Raw genomic sequence first — 18,272 nt, 5'->3', positions numbered from 1 at the left:
GGGGCTTTGCCGCAGCTTTCAAAACTGGAATAACAATAGCTTCCTTCCATGAGGAAGGCAGGTATCCGGCAGCCCAGATAGAGTTGAAAAGTCCCAGAAGTGTCATCTGTGTGTCAGTGTGTAAGTTTTTAATCATGTCATACATGATTCTGTCAGGTCCCGGTGCGGAGCTGCTGCATACGCTCAAGGCAGCTCTCAGCTCGGCTATATTAAATGGACGGTTGTATTGTTCATTCGGTCTGCATTTGCGATCCAGTGACTTAAGTTCTGCTATTTGTTTGTATTTAAGGAATGATTTTGAGTAATGTATGGAGCTTGATACACGTTCGAAGTGTTCGCCCAGAGTGTTGGCCTGGTCTTCCAAGGTATTCCCATGGTCGTCAACTAAAGGTAATGGGTGGATTTGCTGCCCCTTTAGCTTTCTTAGGCCATTCCATACTTTACTCTCTTGGGTATAGGATGTTATACTAGAGAGAAACCTCTCCCAGCTAGTCCTCCTTGCCTGTCGCCGCGTACGCCTTCCCTGCGATTTTGCCAGTTTAAATTCGATAAGATTTTCCGTAGTCGGGGCGCGACGCAATGCGCCCCACGCTTTGTTCTGTTTCTTTCGTGCCAGTCTGCACTCCTCATTCCACCAGGGAACCCGTCTTTTACATGAGAGGCCTTTTGTTTGTGGAATGAATTTTTCAGCTGCGTGGAGTATAAAACCAGTAAGATATGCTACTGCGTCGTCAATACTAAAATCGTTGATAAAATCTGGTGATAAGTAGGTTGACTCTTTAAAACCTTTCCAGTCAGCTGATTTTATTTTCCAACGGGGGGCGTGGGGAGGACTGTCATGCTCCTCTATCAGAGTCAGTGTCACAGGAAAGTGGTCGCTCCCGAATGTATTTTTAACGACATTCCATTCCTATATAGGGAAGAAGGGTAGCAGAGCCAATCGCTAAATCTATGGAAGAAAATGAATTATGGTAGATGTTGTAATATGTGGGCTCTTTTTGTTAAACAGACATGCACCAGAGGTTATTAGAAAGTTCTCTATAAGCCGACCCCTGGCGTCACAGCCGGGAGTCTCCCCACAAAGTGCTGTGATCATTAAAATCACCGGCAATAATGTATGGTTCCGGGAGCTGGTCAGTTAGCATATAAAATTCCGTTTTGCTGAGTTTGTAGTCTGGCGGTATGTAGATAGAACAGATGGTTACCAACTTGTTGAAGAGTATCGCTCGCACGGACACCGCCTCAAGTGGTGTCTGAAGAGAGAGATTCTGGCAAGCAACAGATTTATCCACAATTATTGCTACACCTCCAGAGGAGGCAACAGCAACGTCACGGTCTTTACGGAAGATAGCATATTGTCTGAGGAAGTTTGTTTGTGTGGGTTTTAGATGTGTTTCCTGAACACACAGCACTTTTGGGTTATATTTTTTAAGAAGTTCCCTAATATCGTCGAGGTTGCGGAGAAGTCCTCTCACATTCCACTGTAAAATTTGTGAGTCCATTTTGAATGTGTTTTTGTGCTGTGCGTTCAAGAATACAAAGTTAGCTCACGGGCCCTTTCCAGGAGCCGTGACACGAGATTTTTCTTTTTTGGAGCGGTCGATGGAATCGCGCCGCTCCTTAGGCGCTGGCTGCGCCCTCACGCTTGGTGTTGTGTCCATCTCCTCTTGCGAGGCGCTGGACACGCGCTCTTGCGAGCGGTTAGTTTGACGTGAAGGCCTCGTCTCGAGGGACGAGACCTTGGAGGCCACCAGCCCGGAGGTCGATGGCCCCTTGTTCTGAGATGGCGGAGCAGCGCTAGCTGCAGCCGCCGAGGGGGCGGATGGCGTCACCGCCGGCCCACTACGCGTGTGCCAGACAGCCGCCGGGAGCCGTTGTGGCGCTGCCCCCTGACGCGCCACTTCGGCAAAGCTGGTTTTTGGCAGGTGCAATACCCGCCTGCGTGCCTCCTTGAAAGTTATGTTTTCCTTTACTTTAATAGTTACTATTTCCTTTTCTTTTTTCCAGGTTGGGCACGACCGCGAGTAGGCGGCGTGCTCCCCATCACAGTTAACACAATGTAGAGAGCTTTCACAAGACTCGGAGGAGTGTTCAGAAGCACTGCATTTTGCACAAGTTTGGCGGCCTCGACAGTTCTGTGAACTATGGCCGAACCGCTGGCATTTAAAACATCGTAGAGGGTTTGGCACGTATGGCCTAACACGAAGCTTGATGTATCCGGCCTCGATGGTTTCGGGCAGCACACTCGAGTTAAAAGTAAGTATCAGATGCTTGGTCTGGATTTCCTTGCCGTCGCGCCTCATCTTGATCCGTTTAACATTGATTACGTTCTGGTCACTGAAGCCCTCCAGGAGTTCAGCTTCACTCAGCTGCAACAGATCATCATCTGATACAACGCCACGGGTGGTATTCATGGTACGGTGCGGGGTTACTGTTAATTGAGCTTCTCCAAATGCCACTAGGTTGGGTAGTTTCTCGTATTGTTTCATATCACGGAGCTCCAAGAGGAGATCCCCGCTTGCCATCCTGGATGCTTTATAGCCGGGTCCAAAAATATCAGTCAGAGTCTTTGACACAAGGAAAGGTGAGATTGTTCGTACTGATTTGTCTGTTTTTTCTGAGCGGATCACATGAAATCGGGGAAAGTTCTGTGTTTGACGTCCAAAAAACTGGAAAACATCTTCGGTGCGCCCTCGTTTCAGACGGCGATTCAGTGAGTGGGGGGAAAGAACTTGCCATAAGTATAGGTGAATGTTCGGCAGCAGCGCCAGCCACCCACCATGGAGCCCAACTAGGGGACGCTGCAATACCTGGAAAAGATTGGTCCTGCAAACGCCAGCTGTACGCCACTACTATAACCAAATATGGAATATCCAAGGTTGGCTACCCACACAAGGTTAACCCTAGCTGCCTGGGAAAACGGAAGTAAAAGGAAGTGAAAAGAAGACAGGATAGATTGAAAGTGAGAGAGAAAGACGAAGATTTAAGAAGAGGACAGGAAAAGGCAACTGCCGATTTCCCCTGGGTGGGTCAGCCCAGGGGTGCCGTCTATGTGAAGCAGAGGCCGAAGAGGTGTGTTGCCTCCGCCGGGGGGCCTTAAAGGTCCAAAACACCCGGCATCGGCTCAACCCCCAGGATCCCCCTTTCCCCAGACACGGCTAAGCCGCGCACGGATACACGCGGGAGGGTCCAACCCCCATGTGCTCGGGTACGTGGTGGCGCAACTCACCAAACGCCTGCTTGCGCAGACGCCCCTGCGGGGACGCATGAAATATAGGATAAGCGTAATATGTTTTTCTCGGAAATCAGACTCGAGAATAATTTATGTTGTTTACACCCCCAGAAATAAGCCGAAGAACGCAGCCACCTGCTTTTTCCTTTTTATTTTTTAATATAAGCAAATTCTTGAGTTTTACGTGGCAAAACCACGATATGATTATGAGGCACCCAGTTTAGTTTTCACCACCTGGGGTTCTTTAACGCGCACCTAAATAAAAGTACACGAGTCTTTTTCCATTTCGTTCCCATAGAATTCCGCGACCTGGATTGAACCCGAGAGCTCCAGAATTAGCAGCGCAACGCCGTATCCACCATATAGGCACTAATTAGGCTACCGCGCTGGCTTTCTTTTTTTTTCTTTTTTGAAGTATCGACTGAAATAAAAAATCTACGTATGGCTTACGGCCAAAGATTAGCATATAGAATGGGTAACTAAAACCGTTTTCGGCGCTCGAGGTCCGACTGCAATAAATGACCCCGTACCAATTACTTCGCATTCTGTTGCGCGAGAAAGGCGGAAACTTGAATGGAATGTTGCACTGCAGTTTACTTTTTTTTTAATCTATACCCATGCTTCTCGTAAATTTAAGTACAAGGCGCCGGATGGGGCAGATGTGCTTTGCTTGTTTGAAGCGGCAAGTAGGAAGCTTGGTTACATATGTTGCTTCGTCTGCGTTTCCCAAGAACTACTGATACAAAACTATATGCGCAACAATGCACACGACAGATACATGCTGCTTCAAGAACGAGAAAAATATTTTTTCTCCAAAGGAACCGTAGTATAGTAGAATGAAAGCCGACACTGCGGCCGCAATGCACACGCATCACCGAGCGGCATTAAAAAATAAATGAAATAAAGAAGAGAAAGTAAAGGAATTCTTAAGCCATAAATACATGTCATATGTAATTATGAACACCATTTGAGCCGTCTGAACGCAAATATCAGCGCGCGAAGTAGCACGAATGACCCTGCCGAGCTGTATCGCCAGCAGTTTCCAACGGCGCGACCTTGATGCGGCCCAATCCACTTCGACCGCAGCGCCGCCCCAGTATTTTTCCACGTCGGGCGTCTCGCTGCAAAGCATGCGCCGCTCCAGCCGCTCGTCCCACTCGACCATATTCTAGTACACTCTAGTGGTATGCATGGGAATGCCGGTATATTGTGGATTCGGATTGGAAATTGGTGGCTTGCGAATGGTTCTACGGATTGTATTTTGGAGGTTAGTTTCGTTTTCGTTTATCGTTCTTCATGCCCTCAAGATTTTCTCACTTTCATGCCGTTCTTTTGTCGCTGCCTGCCTGCCTCAGCCTCTGCGAGCGGTGACGTTGTGGTGTAGCGGTTTTAGGGTTTGTATAATTCCGTTGCTACGACTATGCTAACGTCACGGTAATGTACTCTGCAAGCGATTGTGCGCGAGTTAATGGTAGAAATGGAGATGTTACGACCGTCGAAAAGGGACGTTTTTTTTTTTTGCGTGGTAGAAAGCGCATTCTTCGTCGGCAGTCCATGCGCGGGGCATTGCATCACTGCTGTAACATTGTGGGCACCTTGCCTCGGCTGCAGGGACAGCGCACATAAACAGCTGAAGCGGTTCTTTTTGCGATTAATTTGTTTCTAAAACGAAGCACTCAGTGACCCACAGAACTCGACCGTAGCGAGCCAAAGACGTTAGGAAGTTATTGTGTTCTGCATAGCCTAAAACCGGTATCGTAGTTTGCACAATGCGCTTTTTATGTAGTGTGCGTAGGCTCTTATAGTTTTGAGGCGCTGGCCTTTTCGACGTGCTTGATGGGCATCCCGAACAAGAAAGGTGAATCATTTGAGCAACTAGGGAGGATGGTCCAGCGGCAAATGTTCGAACATGAGAAAGGAAAATCCACCGTTTTGATTTAACCAAACTAGTGTAGTAAAGGGTATCCGAAAAGTATTGCCAACTTGCAGAGACTTTTGTTGGACCTGATCTAGCTTTGTGACTCAGAGATACTACGCACGACTTCGTGTTGCATCACTACTGCTAAACAAAAGGGAATTGCTGAACGATTCGATTCTGTCATTCGGTGATCTTGTTTACTGTGTTGTTTAATGCTGTACTGTTCCGCCTTGTGCCAATAAGCCGTCGTGTTATCTCGTAAGAATTGCATTTGTTGTTGCGAGTGGCCTAGCGCAGCTTGCATCATCGGTACTTGAAAATAACACATTGTTACCCTCAAAGTGGTGAAGTAAAGAGGATGGAAGTAGGTATTACCAAAATCAGTAATGTATAATTACTCTTGCTTTTATTAAATTTGCTGTGGGGCTCTAGCAGCTAGACTGCCTCGGTTCAGTGTCCGTAAATGGGACTACATGAGATTCATGTGGTAACTTATTCAAATTGTTTTGCCATGCAAGAATGCTTAAAGCAGCTCCTCATCCATATAACCTCATACTTCGCTTTTTTTCATCTAGAACAGTGCGTATATTGCACAAACCATTTTTCTCGCATTATAAAATTTTCTATACATGGAAATTGTACTTGCCTGCGCCATGTGGCATCCCAACAACATAAAGGCTCTAGTATCTATTTAACTATTGCTCTCCACTCTCTTTAGCCTACTGGGGTTAAGGCATTGCCAAAGCCCCAGCGTATCCCAGGGGGAACCACGAGATGAGAGTGGTGGGGCTCAACATCTCTTGCGCCCCCCCCCCGCATAATTTTTGTAATCGCCACATGCTGCAGCCACTGGGTCAACTGCATGACGCTAGTGTCATGTAAGTACACAAAAGCAACAAATCTTGCTGTCTTCGCAGAAGCTGTGTCATCACAGAAGCCAGGTATCGTACCTACACAACAGCAACAACTCTTGCTGTCTTTGCACGAGCTCTCTGAAGCAGGGTAGCGTACTACACAACAGCAACAAATATTGCTGTCATTGGCACAAGCTGGCTCGTCACAACACTTGCAGACCGTAACTACACAAGAGAGTAATCTGTTGCAGTCTTCGCAGAAAGCTGTGCCATCACAGACAGCGGGTATCGTACCTACACAACAGCAACAAACTTCTTGCTGTCTTTGCCCACGAGCTGTCTCGTCACAACACTTTCAGACCTGTAACTACACAAGAGAGTCATCTGGTTCAGTTTTCTTCGCCGAAGCGTGTCTCATCCCACAGAAGCCGGGTATCGTACCTACACAACAGCAACAACTCTTGCTAGTCTTTGCACGAGCTGTCTCGTCACAACACTTGCAGACATCCTAGTAACTACACAAGAGAGTCATCTGTTGCAGTCTTTGCAGAAAGCTGTGTCATCACCAGAAGCCGGTATCGTACCTACACATCAGCAACAACTCTTGCTGTCTTTGCATGAGCTGTCTCGTCACAAAAGTTCAGTATCAGAACAACAGGAAAACTGCAGCTCTAGCTGTCTTTGCTGGAGCTGTCGTGTCACAAAAAGATTGTATGATTTTTTGTGTGCAATGTAGAATCTTTCTACTCAAAGTGACTCGCTAGGTCAAATACTGGTGAGCAAATAGCACACGCTTTGTGAGCACGTGCCTGATGTATGCACTGCGCTCCTGCTCAGTGCGGCATCTACCAATTTCTTTCATTCGGAGAGTGACATACTTTTTCTGCAGCACTTTTGTGAGGCTTATCACATGCTGCGGGTCTTCAGAGTAGTGTGTACAATTGTGAAGCATGACTTCATATTGCTTCACGAATTGTTGGAAGGCCCTAAGAGTTATCTTGTGGATGTTGTCTCCTGTCGTGTTGCCTTGGCGTAGCACTGTCTCTGCTGCACACATTGCTGCATGCACAAAGCGTGATGGTTCTATAAGACCACCATTGCCCTTTATGTATGTTAGCAAGCTAGTCACAGTGTCATTGGTGAGCATTGCTGCGCATTCCGCGCAGTGAAGATGCTTGCTGGTTGCCCTAACCACAAAGCCACCGATGTAGCGGACGACTTCACTGGCATATTCGCTCCGAGCGAAGTAGTCGTGCTCGAGCAGAGCATCCACCAGTGTAGCTGACTGCTCTTCATAGATGTCACCCAAATCGCTGCTGGGCTGCCCCTGGCTTCTTGAAAGGCATATCCCTTCAGTCTGTGCAGTTACGTTGGCATTCTTCGAACCAAGAACAGCTGCATTTACTATGGTCTGCCTGTAGGCGTGCCGGAATTGCACCGCTGAAAGGTTGTTATTCCAGCCACCTCGCTGCCTTATGCAACTAAAGTACATTTCCAGGGGGTCCTGGTTCAGGTTTCTCGTGCAGATGTACCTGCAAACAACAGGCAAGTTAGTACCTTGCTGCTTTATACCCAACACTGAAAACCAGTTGGGAAAAGAATGGTTGGGAATTATGGGGGAGCTTATTGAGCCGCCAAACGTATGTGTCAATTTGTTCTTTAAATTTTTTCAACAATGGATATACTGAAATGCCACTTGCCTAGGTGCTGCCAAACTACATCTTCACCACCACGAAGGCATTTATTCTTTCATTTCTTCTGGCATTTTGATTACAGTTCTGCTGTATGTTGAGCAGGCACCTGGGCAAAGTAGCACTTCCTGATCTTGTACAAACAGTTTCCCTTGTCTGTATTTCCTTGTGCTTTTTTTAAGTGCGACTGGCAAATAATGTGCATGTGAAGCATTTCTTTTTTTTTTAATCTTGGGCTTTCCTCACAACAAAGCAAAGAAAACAATTAACATTTGAAGACATTACAAAATGAATATGTTCATTACATAATAGCAGGCTCCATGCGAGTGATGTTTTTCTTCTGATTATCTATGCATCAGGCAAATATGACTGGCTAGTTTTTAAGTGTGCTCCTTATATTTCCTTGTTATGGACATTTTCTTCTCTAATGGCAATATGGAGTAATTGTTACTGCCACTTTTCTTACGATTCCCTTTAGCACCCAGCACGTTTTTTTTAAGATTATACCTTAAAACATGATGTCGGATATCATACTAAGAAACGAGAGTAGTCAACGTGAATTACAATAAAATGCTTGGTATATATGGAATAAAATTTGATGCTGTCTACCGTTTGTTATGAGCGGCTATGACAGAATTTGTCAAATGTTTCCCGTGTAAAAAAAAAAAAATATTGGCGCAACGGCAAAAACAGGTCACAGAGCACTGGTCAAGAGGAGTAGCAGCAGGTGCATTATGCTGTGTTTTTGTGCCACAAGGGGTGCATGGTGACAAACGGCACCAATGAGGTGGTTATCAGTTGCAATGAAGCTATGAAATTCTAATGATAAATGTAAACATGGCTGTAAATGGACCCAAAATCAGTTACTGTATGACTGCATGAAATATATAAGTACTACCAATACTACTGCTGCTACTGTTATACTAGCAGGTATAACAATGGCAGCGAGCTCTACTATGAGTAGAAAATATAAGTAATGACAAATAAATATTGTAGTGGTAGTCCTACTTTGCTCATAGCACTGCTTTGGGGATGTAAAATGAGAAGACGATTGTCTTGTTTAGCTGAGTTAACAATGCTGTCTTTCTCTTTCATACTGGTAGTCGTAGCGTGGAGGAAAACAATTGTTTTCTGGTAAATAACACACAGACGTCGCTGTGTGGTGGACCCAGTATCACCATACTGAGCTTGCAAAACAAGCTAGATTAAACAATATGGAATGCCACACAAGCAAAATCCGGCAAGAACAAGAGTCAGGGCAAGCCACATTACCGATATGGGTGATTTTAGCGCTCCTGAATGTCTTTTGTCTGTGATGCAGTTATTTGATTTGTTTTTGATTATTTCCTCAAAACCTATTTCTTTTTTTTGCAATTCTCCCATAGGCAAAAAAGCATACCTCTCTTGAAAATAAACATTTTGTAGTGATACGTTGCACACCTATTTCTTGCATTAGGTTTGCCAGGAACCACAATAAGGAAAATCGTGCAACAGGTTTTCAATAAACTGCCTTTCACAGCAATGCATGTCATTTGGAAAAGCATATTCCTTGGGTTATTATATCACTGCTTCAAGGCATCACTAGATGTCATTAGTTTTGGTTCAATGCGTAGCTTAATGGCCCGCCCATATTGCCACCTGAAATTGTTTAGTTGTGAGGATGCAAATTAAACTTAAGTGTTGTTGTGAGACCACTATTTATTAATTTTATAAATATAAAGAATAATGAAAATTGTTATACACATTATGAGGCTGTCACATGGCTAAACGTGGTGTGCCCTGGTACACAGACTAGTAATGTGTATTCAATATCCTCTCCTGCATGTCTTTCGCTGGGTCTGGCCCTCATGCTTTAAAAGTTCATTGAACATTTTGACTTCATTAATCATGGTAGATTGACGGTTGTGCGTGTTAAACTAACACGTGTTAAGCAGCCTCCACCTTCATGAAAACAGTACAAGGAGCACCCTTAACATACCATAAGACAGCTTGAAATGTTTACTTTGTCTTGAGATTATTGCTCATTATTTTACCTCATGACAAACTTTTGCCTTTTTAATCACCTTATCTTGGCACCTGTGCACTACATCTACCTATGCACTTACTTGCACAGGTCAGCATCGAGGAGCTTTTCTGCCAGCTGGGAGACACTCTTGAGTGTGAATGCGAGTGCAATCACAGACATTCGCCTGCCATCTTGGGTAACGAGCCTTTCATTGGCCAAGCGCAGCTGCATGAGTTCTAAGCTAGCGTCCTCCATGGTCTCTCTCTGGAAAGCTATTGTTGATGGCCGCAGTGGAGCGTTGAAGCCAGTGGCGATAGGGTTGCTGGAGTTCAGCAGGTTGAATGCAATAATAATAATATATGGCTTTTATTGGTGCAAGGGCCAGATATGGCCAAAGAGCGCCATGACAAATGGTGATGGTTTTTCAATGTACTATAGATAGAGTGGCATATGGGTTATAGATGGTTGATATAGTGTGGCTGTAAAAAGGCCTAAAAATCAAGTCGCTGTAAATTGCATAAAATATATTGGTATTAAAATAATGACAATGACTAATGATTAAAGTTATGACTATAAAAATTCCGATACGGGTTGATGATATACTAAGACGTATACAATAGCACTAGTGCCTCAAGGGGTTCCTTGAAATCAAGGGCTGAGAGGCACGTGCTGTACAACCTTTTTGCACTGCAGCTGCAGCCTGCAAGACGAGGCTGCGCTACAGATACCCTGGCCAGATGATTTGTAAAGTGTTTACATCTGCTAAAAATTTTAGGACTGCATTAAAATCAAAAAGCGGCTCATGGCTAAGAAAGAATGCTGGATGAAGAGGGATGTGCTCACGATATGCGGGATAAAAGTGCTTTTTGCGCTGGGATTCTATTTCCGGGCACTCTACAAGAACATGGAGAACTGTAAGAATGTCTCCACACCTATCACATTTTGGAGGATCACTTCCAGAAAGGAGGTAAGAGTGTGTGCCATAGGTATGACCTATTCTTAACCTGCAGAGAAGCACTTCTTTGTGTCTTGCCGTTTTTTCGGACATCCATTTCCCTATTCTTGGTTTGATCATATGTAGCTTGTTTGACACTTCGTTGTCCCACTGCCTTTGCCAGCATCTCCGCAAGTGATGGCGCAAGAAAGGCTTTAGGTCTGTGGGAGGAATAGCTATGTTTGTGTCTGTATATTTAAAAATTACTGACGTGGCACTTTCGTCTGCAGCTACGTTGCCTTTTATGCCTCTATGGCCAGGTACCCAGCACACTATGATCACTTGATTGCCCTTGTAAGTTGATCATAACCAGCTGTAGAGTTCGTTAAAAACTGAATTCTTCTGTTTTCGTAGACGCATTAGAGCTCTAACGACGCTCAATGAGTCTGTGAACACAATTGCTTTGGTAACATTCATGAGCTTTATGTGCTTAACTGCCGAGAGGATTGCGTATGCTTCTGCTGTAAAAATACTTGTATGCGGATTTAGTGCACCAGATGTTGAAAAAGACGGTCCCAGGGCTGCGTAAGCAACACCAGCAGAAGATTTGGAAGCGTCTGTGTAAAATTCCGCACATGAGTAAGCAGGTCGAATGCACTAGAAAGGAAATGGTAAGTGTAGCATTAGATTAAACAACCAAGCAATTTCTGAAATATGCTTTCTAGACATGCTCATTTTAAACAAGGTAAAGTGTTCATGATGCTTATGCATTTCTGACATCTAAGGGTTCGTTTGTAAAAATGAACTTGCTGTTATGTCCCCAACAGACATACCGAGTGTTCCAGCGAGCACTTTTGAAAAATTTTAAAGGTTGCTTGTGGCAGATAGCACAATTCTAGTTCATGAGCTGGTCTACTCGAAGAGGCGGACATTACTTACAAAAAAAAAATGAAATTGCATTATCGACTAATGAACAAAATTTCAGTAATTAAATGTTTAACTACCGAGCTTGTGGCCTATATTGCAGTTTACAAATTTTAGCCGTGGAGTTCGCAAGGCCACTTGGATCAAGTTCTCTGTATGACACCAATTTTAAGATATCAATTCCCGAACTTTGCAGAGAAGTGCATTGGCGTTCCAGTTACTGTTGTGATTCAATGCATGAAACAAGTACCGAGATATCACCGCAAGGTCACACCAGTTACTGCTTCTTGATACTTTCTTTGCCATTATAAAATTATAATTCTTACATAAAAATGCACAGCATATTGGATTCTATGTATTACTATAAATGATGGTCACTTGATTTCCACCAACGCCTCGCAACACAATCTGGGCAGTTGCCAGTCCTTTTAAACTACAAGACTATCTTCCTGCTGGTAAACATGTCATTTCCGTAATTGTTCAAAAGCTGTAATTGTAAATATATGAAATGGACATAACATGTACTGCTTCCCCATACATTTAAAAACATTTCTTATTTCTTCACCCGTTACTTAGTGCATAACTTGTGAATGTTGCGACTGTAAGTTGATCTGCTTGTGTCACATTTCATGTAATTAATAACAAACTGTTCTATTGAGGTGCTGTATTATGTAATTCCTTTCTGTACGCTGCTCAACAGAAGTGTGTGATAACGGAACCCGTATAAAACTCTTCACAGGCTTTATTCACACAGAGACATTCGCACTCAAGAGACAGTGCTGACCCCCCCCCCCCCTTATGTAATACCCTGAAAGGGGTCTTTAAGGGACAATAAATGCAGTGATGCTACTGCGGACTTATGATTTGGAGCAATTTTTGGAGCATCAGAAATTTCATTTTGGAGCACTTTGGAGCAGGCAATTTGGCATTTTGGAGCAGCTTGGAGCAGCTGATTTTTCACATCCTGAAGTATTTCGAAAAAGCGAGTTGCAATTTATATTCAATTACCTGAATAATTCTTATGTTCTCACAAGAAGCTTCGTAAACATTTCCATCTATTGCAGATCTCGTGGAGAAAAAAATGCACTTGTGTGCATGCGACACACACAGACACAAATTGATATCATTTCGTATATTGCTAGTTTTCCCAGATGTCATCGGTAATATCCAGAAACAGAAATGATGGACACATTGGCGGCACGCAGTTATTATAACCACGTCATGCTGCGCTTCAAACAAGCTACTAGCTGCGTTTCCGGAGTAGATAACGTCCGCCGATGAATCGCCAATTAACCTTGAAGCCGCGAGCCTCGGCAGAAACCGCACTTTGCCGTCGAGCCGCCTTGCAAGGCAGACGCCGCGTCGGCGCCGTGCGTGGCACTGCTAAAGTCACTGGAACCTGGAACATTGAAAGTACCGCAACCGCCGGAGCGAGCGCCGGGAACACTGCGTGGAAAAGACGAGCAGCTCTTCCTCGGGTTTTCTAGCAAGTAGGTTCCTAGGCTTGCTACAGTGAAGAACAGCACGATGGCTGCCGCAGTGGGCCCTGTGAAATCCACAAACAAAACCGCATTTCGTTTAGCTAGATACGATGTAAATTACAGGTACAGTAGCCGACGGATTTTTCGGACTCCAAGAATTCGGACTTGTTGGATATTCCGGACTTCATAGATGTACCGGCAGGATTCCCATAGCACTAATGCATTTTCGCGAGCGATTTTTCGGACGTATCTCGGAGCCAGTGTTCGATTTTCCGGACGAAATCGCTCGCTCCGAGCCACGCTACTACGGTGGCTAGATGGGTAGGTGTGCCGACCGGCGCCTCTGGAGCGTAGTTCACCGCTTCTCCGCGTCATGGCGCAAAATTGGCGCTGCGGTCAGTAGAACGGTTCCGCAGCGCGCGTCGTCTGCTACAGGGGGCTGGCGGACTGGCGGCGAGCAAAAAAAAAAAAAAAAAAAAAAAAAAAAAAAAAAAAACAAAGCCCGTATTGGAATAGTTGTATGTCGTCTGTTCGTGTCAGTTTCAAAGGTGAAGAGCTCCGCATCTCTCGTACGGTTTGTAAGTTCCTAAGCGATGTGGAATGTTCCAGGTAGGAAAAATGACCGGCAAGATTAGCGGCGGCGTTTCTCCACCAAAGAAGACCACCAAGGAGACCTACTGCTTCGCTCCAAACTGCAAGTCGGGCTCTAAATTTGTGAGAAAGACAGCGGAATTTTTCCGCTGTCTGACAGCGGAAATGTTTGCCCCGAGCTGCTCAGAAGCTTGCTCAGTATCGGTACTGTGGCTAGATTGTATCGGCGACGTTAATGAGCAAGCGGTACACCGAAAAGCGTATGTCGTTGAGCTCCTCAACGTTGAAATTTGTAAGCCGCACATGAGGTGCTCAGCGCCTGCGACATCGAGCACCGCTGCGCTGCTACAGGGAAAAGAAAAGTGACTCTAGGCTGATATTCTATATAGCAGGCTATGTAGCAAGGAAGTTCCTGCAAAGAACCAAGTGTTCCGATTGCTCAGGGACATTACTGAATTCAACAGAATGAGTAGGTCAGGGCTGTTGCTCCCTTCTGATGCACTAAAAAAACTGGTAGCATCGCTCGAAGACGCCTTCAAGCTGTGCTTCAGTTTAAATGAGTTACGAAGGAACAGTGTATCGCCGACTTTGCATCCTTTCTGCAGCTGAATTCCCCGAATTTGATCGGCTGTAAGCGGCACAAGAAAGAGGTAACAAATAATGTTGTGAAGTTCTATACGATTACACGGCTTTACTTTCTTGTAAAGGGCAAGAACATGGCGCGCGAAAGCAACAGGGTGAAGAGGAAGCACCTGAAGATGAGGCGTGTGCTGTGAACAATGCTATGATGTTGTGGACCAACGTTGCGGCCTTGCTGGCGCTAGCTAATTTATGTTAGTGTGTCTGCTGACGCAAGTTACGAGAGCTTTTCTTGTATTTTAAATATATTCACGAATCTAGTCCAAGACATATTGCTTTATTTTATTACAATGAAACAGTGAACCATATGCACTTACCAACACAATTCTTCTCGCACCAATTTAGATACCGTAACTGACGCAGCTATAAAACAATAGCTGGATTTCTCGAAATTGAAACATTAGAACTCGCTAAATATCATGTAAACACGGCTCCACATACCGTATAAAACCATTGCAGTATTGTTTTATGCATGGAAAAAATGCATTTACGTCTTTAATAGAATGGGCTGGAGCGCCCCGTTTATATCAATAAATGTGACCGATTGCCAAGCTAGAAAATTTACTTCAGCATTTCGTTTTTTCTGACTAGACGACAACAACAAGTTCCTCATTCTGGCTTGGCCTACACTGCTTAGAATGGTATTATAACGCGCACTTCAAAGATACAATCCGAGGCAAGCGATACTATCAGACACGCAGCTCGTCTACACAGCGCAGCCGCCGTTGCGCGCCGCTGAACCGTTCTACTGTCCGCAGCGCCAATTTTGCGTCATGATGCGGAGAAGTGGTGAACTACGCTCGGTCGGCACACCTACCCATCCAGCCACCGTAACGCTACCCCATCTTGGAGGCCGCCATGTTGGATTTTCCGCTGGCTTGGCTTCCAGTGCCCTCCTGTATAGCCTTCAAGATCAGTACACGCACGCTATCCCCTCGTCTCCGAGGCCATGCCCGCTCTTCCTTGGCCGACAAAACGTTCTAAAAAGCTGCACTTGCTTTTTTTTTTCGGTCCGTACGCTGTGTGCGAGTGAAAGCTTGCGAGGGTCAGCGAGCAACCGCAATTTATTCTCACGCACGCGAGAGAGGAAGGCGGCCGGAGGCGCGCGCGGACTTCGTTCGCTCGCGGGGCACGGGGAGAAGCGGCGGAGACGGTGGGGAGTTGCATTCTGCTTTTGCAGCTGCCGACGGAGCTGCCGCGCAGGCACCGTATCTTGAAAGTGATCTGCTATGTGGCCGAAGTGTGCGCCCGCGATCTGCGATGGGTACAAAGGGCGTGCGACGAGTGCCACTAGCTTCGTATGCGCCGTTTTCTTTTTTTTTTTTCTTTTTTCGACGTTCGCGCTAAAGCGAGAGAATAGACAGCGCGAAGGTCATTATGCCCGCGGTCATCGAGCGAGATGTGTTTATGTGTAACCTGTGCGCGCGTGACACCGTGCTTATTTAGTTAGTAAGCGCATATTTACAACTTTATACGGCCGATAAAACTAACATCCTTACTTCGTATCGCTGTCTATTAATTTGCTATCGCAATCGATGCTCCGCCTTTTGGGCGAATGTGCGACATTTTTCTTAAGCCGCTCAAGTCTCATAATTTTTTTTCTCGGGGGGGGGGGGGGGGGGGGGGGGGCGAGTTTTTCGGACTGTTTCGGTTTTTCGGACTGCTAGATTTTTCAGTCCCCACGAAGTCCGGAAAATCGGTCGGTTACTGCACTCGGAAAGTGAAGCATTCAACTGGGCGCCACCCGTTCTAAATGCAAAGCGATCCCGATGCTCGTGTGTCACACAAGATTTTTTTTTCGGATGACTAGGTATCAAGCGCTGCCACAAAATCGTTTATACGCGTAGATATTATCGGTTTCTAACGTAGCTACTGATTTAACCCCGCACGAAATGTTTCATACAGATCTATTTCTACGAAAATAAACGGTCCCTGACTGCACTACAAGAAAAGGGATGCTAAAACAGAATTAACCAGGTCATGTTCGTGTTGTTTTAAACAACAAACGAGAAAATCTATATTTTAATTTTTAACATTGACAGGTCGATCGATCTTCTCACAACACTTTGTTATTTTTGACACAGCCGCCCGTATTCCGTTGCTCTTCGAGCCACATTTTGCTCGGTTCTGCATATTTTTGAGCATCTCCTCGCTTTGTTTACGCAAGGCAAACCGCAGTCTTCAAAGCAAATGCGCGAAGAAGCTTTTCCATCACTATATGGCATTTAGGGAGTTCGATGAAATACCGCAAGGAGCTTCTCAGCTTTGCGATATCAACAAGTTCACCAAGTGGGAGTGAACTTGTCGCTCTTCATCCGGTGCAGCCAGATATAGCACGGCGCTTGCTGTTGCTCTTTCCGCTTAACTGGTATCGCGAAAAGCGCTTTCCCGGACTCCCGGCCGTTGCTGCACCCGAACGTGCAGCACCCGGGCATTCCCTTTCGTTTGAAGTCTACGAAAGTTACATATACACTAAATTATACAAAATGCAAAATCTGACCTCGTTGATGACTCGTACGCGCGGCGTGTGCGAGCGATGTCTGTCTGCTTATCTCCTCCGGCGCGGCTTAGATCCGCCATCTATAGTGGAAAGTGATCACCTGACGGCAACTGACCAATCGGCGGCGCGGCGGCTGGTTAGAGAAAAGGGCTGCGGTACTTTCCAGGTTCCAGTGACCTTAATTGGGACGTACGCGCTAGAGCTTTCTCGTCTCCTGTTTGCAGCTAAGGTTGCAACTAAGGCTCGCCCTATCGTCACGTTGAACGTTTTAATTCCCCGGTGGTGCAATTGGCGATAGACGTCGTCAAATCCGAGACTGTTTGGCGCAGTTAGGCGCAATTTTCGTCGATTGTATCAGGATGGCGCAGTAAATCCCAATTGGCGCACTTTGGCGCAGTTGGCGCAGGAGTGGAATCACTGTAAATGATAACAAACACAGTGACGACCACGGTAATATGTAATAAATTAAAATTTGTTTGGACGCCCCCATGGGTGCCTTGTTCACATTGACTAGGTCATTGTGAACAGCAGGTGATTGTAAAGAAGGCTTCCATGGGATAACCGAAACACTTTTACTTCAATACATATTCCCTTGTTCGGCACTATGTGTATTACTTAGTATGCCTCCGTGATTTTTTGTTACCATCATAGCGATTGTGATGTGCAGTACAGACAGTAAATAAATGTGTCAATATTTATGTATTCTTTTTCTTTTTTTCAGAGTATCAGCAACCAACATTATTAATAATGGTGTAGTATTAATTATGTAAGCATCCTTTTAAGTTCCTGGTGCACTTGAAATCGTGCAGTGCGCATGTGTATTGCTTACTAGTATTTCATGTACAATGTCTCGGCTGCTTCATCATGTCCACTGTTGTTCCATTGCCTTCTCCCCAACGTATCTTGCAAAGCCTTCCACATTTCATCTTTAGTACTACTTCGGACCAGACCTGTCTTTTCTGTACCCACAAATGTGCTTACGTTGCGACTCCATGTTTCAAATTGTAGTTTATAAAAAAATTACTAGTTAAATAGAAAATGAGACATCCTCCCAATCGTAGCAATTGCTGCAAAGGAAACCCATACGGGTTCCGCGAAAGAAAATCCTCGCAGTTGAAGAAAAATGCATTCTGCTCCGGTACTCGAACCTGAGACCACCGCTTTTCCGGGGCAGCCGCTCTACCATCTGAGCTAATGAAGTGACTAGCAGATGGCAGGGTGAAGTCGAATTCAACAACTTGAATCTAATGCTAGTGTTTTGGCGTAACAGTTCATTGGAAACCCGCTAAGTGGAGAGAGGTAATTAAATGGGAAATGAGATATCAGCCCAATCGTAGCAATTGCTACAAAGGAAACCATATAATTAAGGATACCATTTTCAGATAAGTACCTCTGTCCACCTAGTGGGTTGCCGCTGAACTATTACGTCAGGAACTACTAGTAGTACTGTGAAATACTAACATTCATTTGGCATATGCATAAGCTAGATATGCATTTCAATAG

General features: G+C 45.2%; 1 protein-coding gene across 1 annotated transcript; it reads right to left on the bottom strand.

Moving 5' to 3' along the window:
- Positions 1–6,764: 6,764 nt before the first annotated feature.
- On the bottom strand, positions 6,765–9,955 carry LOC125941732 (uncharacterized). The gene is made up of 2 exons (XM_049659551.1): positions 9,801–9,955; positions 6,765–7,536 (listed from the first exon to the last, which is right to left on the bottom strand). Exons 1-2 carry the CDS (start codon positions 9,953–9,955, stop codon positions 6,765–6,767), a joined length of 927 nt encoding a protein of 308 aa, XP_049515508.1.
- Positions 9,956–18,272: the final 8,317 nt, after the last annotated feature.

Source organism: Dermacentor silvarum, unplaced genomic scaffold, assembly GCF_013339745.2.
Source record: "Dermacentor silvarum isolate Dsil-2018 unplaced genomic scaffold, BIME_Dsil_1.4 Seq1508, whole genome shotgun sequence".
Classification (NCBI taxonomy): domain Eukaryota; kingdom Metazoa; phylum Arthropoda; class Arachnida; order Ixodida; family Ixodidae; genus Dermacentor; species Dermacentor silvarum.
This window is presented reverse-complemented; position numbering and strand designations above follow the sequence as displayed.

What these genes read in the sequence shown, in the direction of transcription:
- LOC125941732 (XM_049659551.1), bottom strand. Translation starts at nt 9,955, where the DNA reads ATGGAGGACGCTAGCTTAGAACTCATGCAGCTGCGCTTGGCCAATGAA. An exon ending in CTCGATGCTGACCTGTGCAA is followed by an intron (nt 7,537 to 9,800) that starts GTAAGTGCATAG and finishes TGTTGTTTGCAG; the next exon opens with GTACATCTGCACGAGAAACC.